This window comes from Zeugodacus cucurbitae, chromosome 4, assembly GCF_028554725.1.
Source record: "Zeugodacus cucurbitae isolate PBARC_wt_2022May chromosome 4, idZeuCucr1.2, whole genome shotgun sequence".
Taxonomy (NCBI): Eukaryota; Metazoa; Arthropoda; class Insecta; order Diptera; family Tephritidae; genus Zeugodacus; species Zeugodacus cucurbitae.
This window is the reverse complement of record NC_071669.1, coordinates 36,085,646-36,089,773: the sequence shown is the minus strand read 5'-3', so window position 1 is coordinate 36,089,773 and position 4,128 is coordinate 36,085,646. Positions and strand designations below refer to the sequence as shown.

The 4,128-nt window shown below is 38.5% G+C and overlaps 1 protein-coding gene across 1 annotated transcript; it reads left to right on the top strand.

Annotated features, from left to right (window-relative positions):
• The first annotated feature begins 451 nt into the window (after positions 1–451).
• On the top strand, positions 452–3,043 carry LOC105211596 (uncharacterized). Its single transcript, XM_011183114.3, has one exon. It carries the CDS (start codon positions 965–967, stop codon positions 2,399–2,401), a length of 1,437 nt encoding a protein of 478 aa, XP_011181416.2. The 5' UTR covers positions 452–964; the 3' UTR covers positions 2,402–3,043.
• The last annotated feature ends 1,085 nt before the right edge of the window (positions 3,044–4,128 follow it).

The window sequence follows — 4,128 nt, the reverse complement described above, 5'->3', positions numbered from 1 at the left end:
CATTGTATGGAATCATATAATTGTCGGAGAAAAATTTAGAATTTCGTCCACAAACCAAATGCATAGGGTCAATATTTATTCTTGTATTGTTCGGTCATCTGTTTCGTTATATTTTATTATCGGTATCATAGCCGAAACTCTTAACAAATATATAATTTCACTGATTAAATTGTCGGAAGTTAGCACCTATTGTCAAACCCGATAACGAAATTATTTTTATTATTTTTCCCTTTACTTACATACGTCCATATGAAACACACATACAAAGATATACAGAACAGTAAACATGTGGTAAATAGTTATGAGCGTCAGCCAACCAGCAGCAGGCAGCGGTGCTCTCAAATTTTTTACTCTCCCGAAATCATAAAATCGGAGAATATGTTGGCAACTTCGAAAACAGATGGAATGCTTTCGAAGAAGCAAAACACAAATGAAAGCAAAAGGTGGAAAGCAACCGCCTCGGAGAGCGTTCAATGTGGTTTCCATTTCATACAGAAAGTGGTCGACATAAGGGTGTGCTGATCACCGTATTGCCAAAATGTGCTTGTATTCACATACATATTTACATGTGTCGAGGGTTGAGCAGGTTGGTGGTGCACTTCAAGTCGAATTTGCACAGATGCGCGAGTGTCAGTCGTTTTGAATGCAACAATATGAGCAGATGAAAATCCAACTGAATGCTTATAGGGTGGTGGTAAAACTTCGGTTGGACTCACTGCTGCTGGTTACTACTTAAGCAGGAACAGATTGTTGCGAAGCACCAGTCTGCTGTTGGATTTCGAAATTGGCGGGTAGTACCAAGAAAACGGTTCTTAACCAAAGTGAAACAACAAAGTAAAATAAATATGTAAGGATAGTACAAGTGCAGTGCTAAACTAAAGGTCTAATATATAAAAAAAGATAAAAACTTTTCAAAGACACTTGATCGAACAGTGCGTTTATAGTGTGTGTGTTAAGAAAACCGATGAACATGATCATGGAAAATAATCATCACCTTAACCATCAATACCAACAGGGCACATCGCCTTTGCCGTCACCACAACGCGCCGAATTGTGCGTCTCTACGACTCCGCCAAATGAGTCTTTAAGTCCACTTTCTAGTCACAACAGCAATAATAATGACGTACAAGTTTCTCCTATTGGCACAAAAACAAACTTGAGTAATGGAAAGACGACTTTAAAACGTTCCTTCGATGTTGCTTTTCTTATGATGCCCGATGACCGTATCAAGCAAAAGCAAAGCGAAAAGCATGCTCGTCTTGCAGAATACACGGAACATCTACAATATCCAACAGATTTATCCCCACGTACCAATCAGCATTCGCCACCACAAAACCACCAGCAACAGCCACAGTTACACTCACAACAGTCACAAATCAATCCGATTGAAACGGTTTTTACGAGTAATCTACAAGAAGCACGACGCTATCCACAAATTACCATACGTTCACCGCGCGTCTACGATGACCCCACATTGGTCATTCCTGTTGGTAGCGAATCACCCGAGTGTGTGCCTTTAAAGAGCGCCTTCACCAAAGTCTGTTCAATGCGCCTCGAGTCACCTGTTCAGCCTGCGCCTCCGCTTAGTCCCGATCAATTGAGCTGTTCATCGATAAGTCCACCTATTCCCACAACGCCGCCACGCACAAATAGTGGAGGAAATGGAAGTATTTCTAGTGTAGGCAGTGGCAATACGGCGCCATGCCTCAATCCCAATATAATCTACCAAAATTTCCGGCCGGAGTACCAGTTTAATGGCACGTTTCAGTCTGTCAATCACATACAGATGCTGCAGGCACAGCGTCTCAAGCAGCAATTGCTTTATCGAACCCCACTGAATCCCTCTGCAGCGGCCGCACTAGCCGCAAGCAATCCTCCAGGACCACCCACAAACGGCAACTCTAATCCAGAGTTTCTTCACGGCTATCCCACGTTTCCCTTTCCTAACGCTGGCGCCCATCCATTCGCCGCTGTTGCACCGCCGGAGATGCCACGAATCGCACAGCATCCAGCGGCAGCCGCAATTCTCACAACGCTGATACCACCAACCTTGGCATCTACGTTTTCTTTGACTGCTCAAAACGTTTGCGCCAAATGTAACATAAGCTTCCGCATGACGAGTGACCTCGTCTATCACATGCGTTCCCATCACAAGAGTGAAGTGGCTTGCGATCCAAATCGGCGTAAGCGTGAGGAGAAGTTGCGCTGTCCCGTCTGTCAGGAGACATTCCGCGAACGGCATCACCTCACACGACACATGACTGCTCACCAAGACAAGGAGAGTGACCAAGTAACCCCAAATTCTTCTGTGTTAAGTGAAGGCAGAGAAAGGTTGAATAACTTGGCTAGTAGCGGGAATGGGCGTCATCAACCGACGCGCATTCCGAGTATAAACAAATGATCGAAGCATTTTTTCGGATATTTCTAATTCTGTTAAACGTCTACCTTAATTTTGACCGGCTACTCTGGCCCATTTGTGATATTAATTTAATTCTGATTAAAAAGCAATTATATTTGAACTCATTTAGCTTTGTAGCACAATTCGAAACTTGTAAAATATTTAGAATGAAATACCATAAATGTTTAAGTAGTTATAAGAGTGTATGCTTAATGAAATGTAATGTTGAAATATTCGATGCAAATATGTGTATGCCTCCGAGTTTAAAGAGCTTTCAAATTCAATTATTGTAATAAATATTGTATTAGGACATACATATATACATCCATAGATATAACATAATGCACTAAGTGTTAACCAATAAATCATTAGCGATGTTAAAAAAAAGAAGAAAAGAATCTGAATTACATATATTTATGATTTTTAGGACTAAAGTTGAACGGAAGCTTTCAAATCGTAATTGTTTGAGAAGCCCAATAAGTTTATTTTTCAGGTTTCAGAGGTCAGTTGTCATGTCCTGTCGCGAAGTTCAACCTTTTCAACCTAACCTAGGCAAACGGACAACCAACAGAAACGGGCTTCGCTTTCTCACTTTAGATGGCCTCCAAACTGATGTATGTTGGCTATATAGAAGATAGGAATTTAAAATGCAAAGATGCCACAACAAATATTTGTGATTACATAAATATAAAAACAACAGCACACCAAAAAAATAATATGAATCCAAAACACATGGCTTTCAGTTAATAATATTTAGTTTCGCAATTGCAAAGCTTGGCTTATATTAGGAAGAACTTTTGGGGTTAAAATTCAGATGCTTATCATCATTTATACATTAAACACTTCCGAAAAGCATATGTATATGTACATATATACGTTTCAAAACATGTCTATAAAAGCCAATTAGTAACATGACGATTTTGTGGTTTCCCCTCTAACAAAACTAAAGAACACGCTTTTAAACCGTATCAAACTAAAAAATGAAAAAAATAATTAATGAAAAAATATTAAAAAGCGTGGGTGCTTTGTATTACATTTTTGTCATATTGAGCATCTCACGATTTGTAACAATCAGTGTATCCTTAGAAACTCTCACGTATCATAAATGTTAACAGGATATTCTAATATGAAATTGTTTAAAATGACTCAGCACATCATTGCGCTTGACAATGACAATGTGATTGTCTTGTAATAAAGATATTCAGGATAACCTCCTGAAAACGAGAATTAAGAATAAAGAAATTAGTGTATAACATCTTAAAATGAAGTTAGAATGATGAACATAAAAGTGTTTCACAACCAACCATCGTTATATATGGTATTAAATTTTTATTTAACTTCGGTAATATCGGAAGCTTAAAAATCAATCGTAATATTAGATATATTGGAGATAGGGGAAATGTTTACCCGATTTTACTAATTTTTGGCATCAATCCACATTATTACAAGAAACAAGTAAAACATTACTAAGTTCGCGAGTAACCGACCATTTTATACTCTCGCAATTTAATTATATAGAGGTAGTCAAAATTATTTACACATCGGACGTTTTTTTACAAGTTTCCCACAAAAAGCATTCGCTTGTTGTTGTATGTCGCTATGTTGTTGTAAACCTTGATCTATTCCTGAGCGAATGAAGTCAGTTTGGCTAGAATAGCTAAAATAACTAGAAATGACCTGAAGACTCGCAGTAGTCAAAATTATTTACACACATTTTTTTTTGCGTCAAA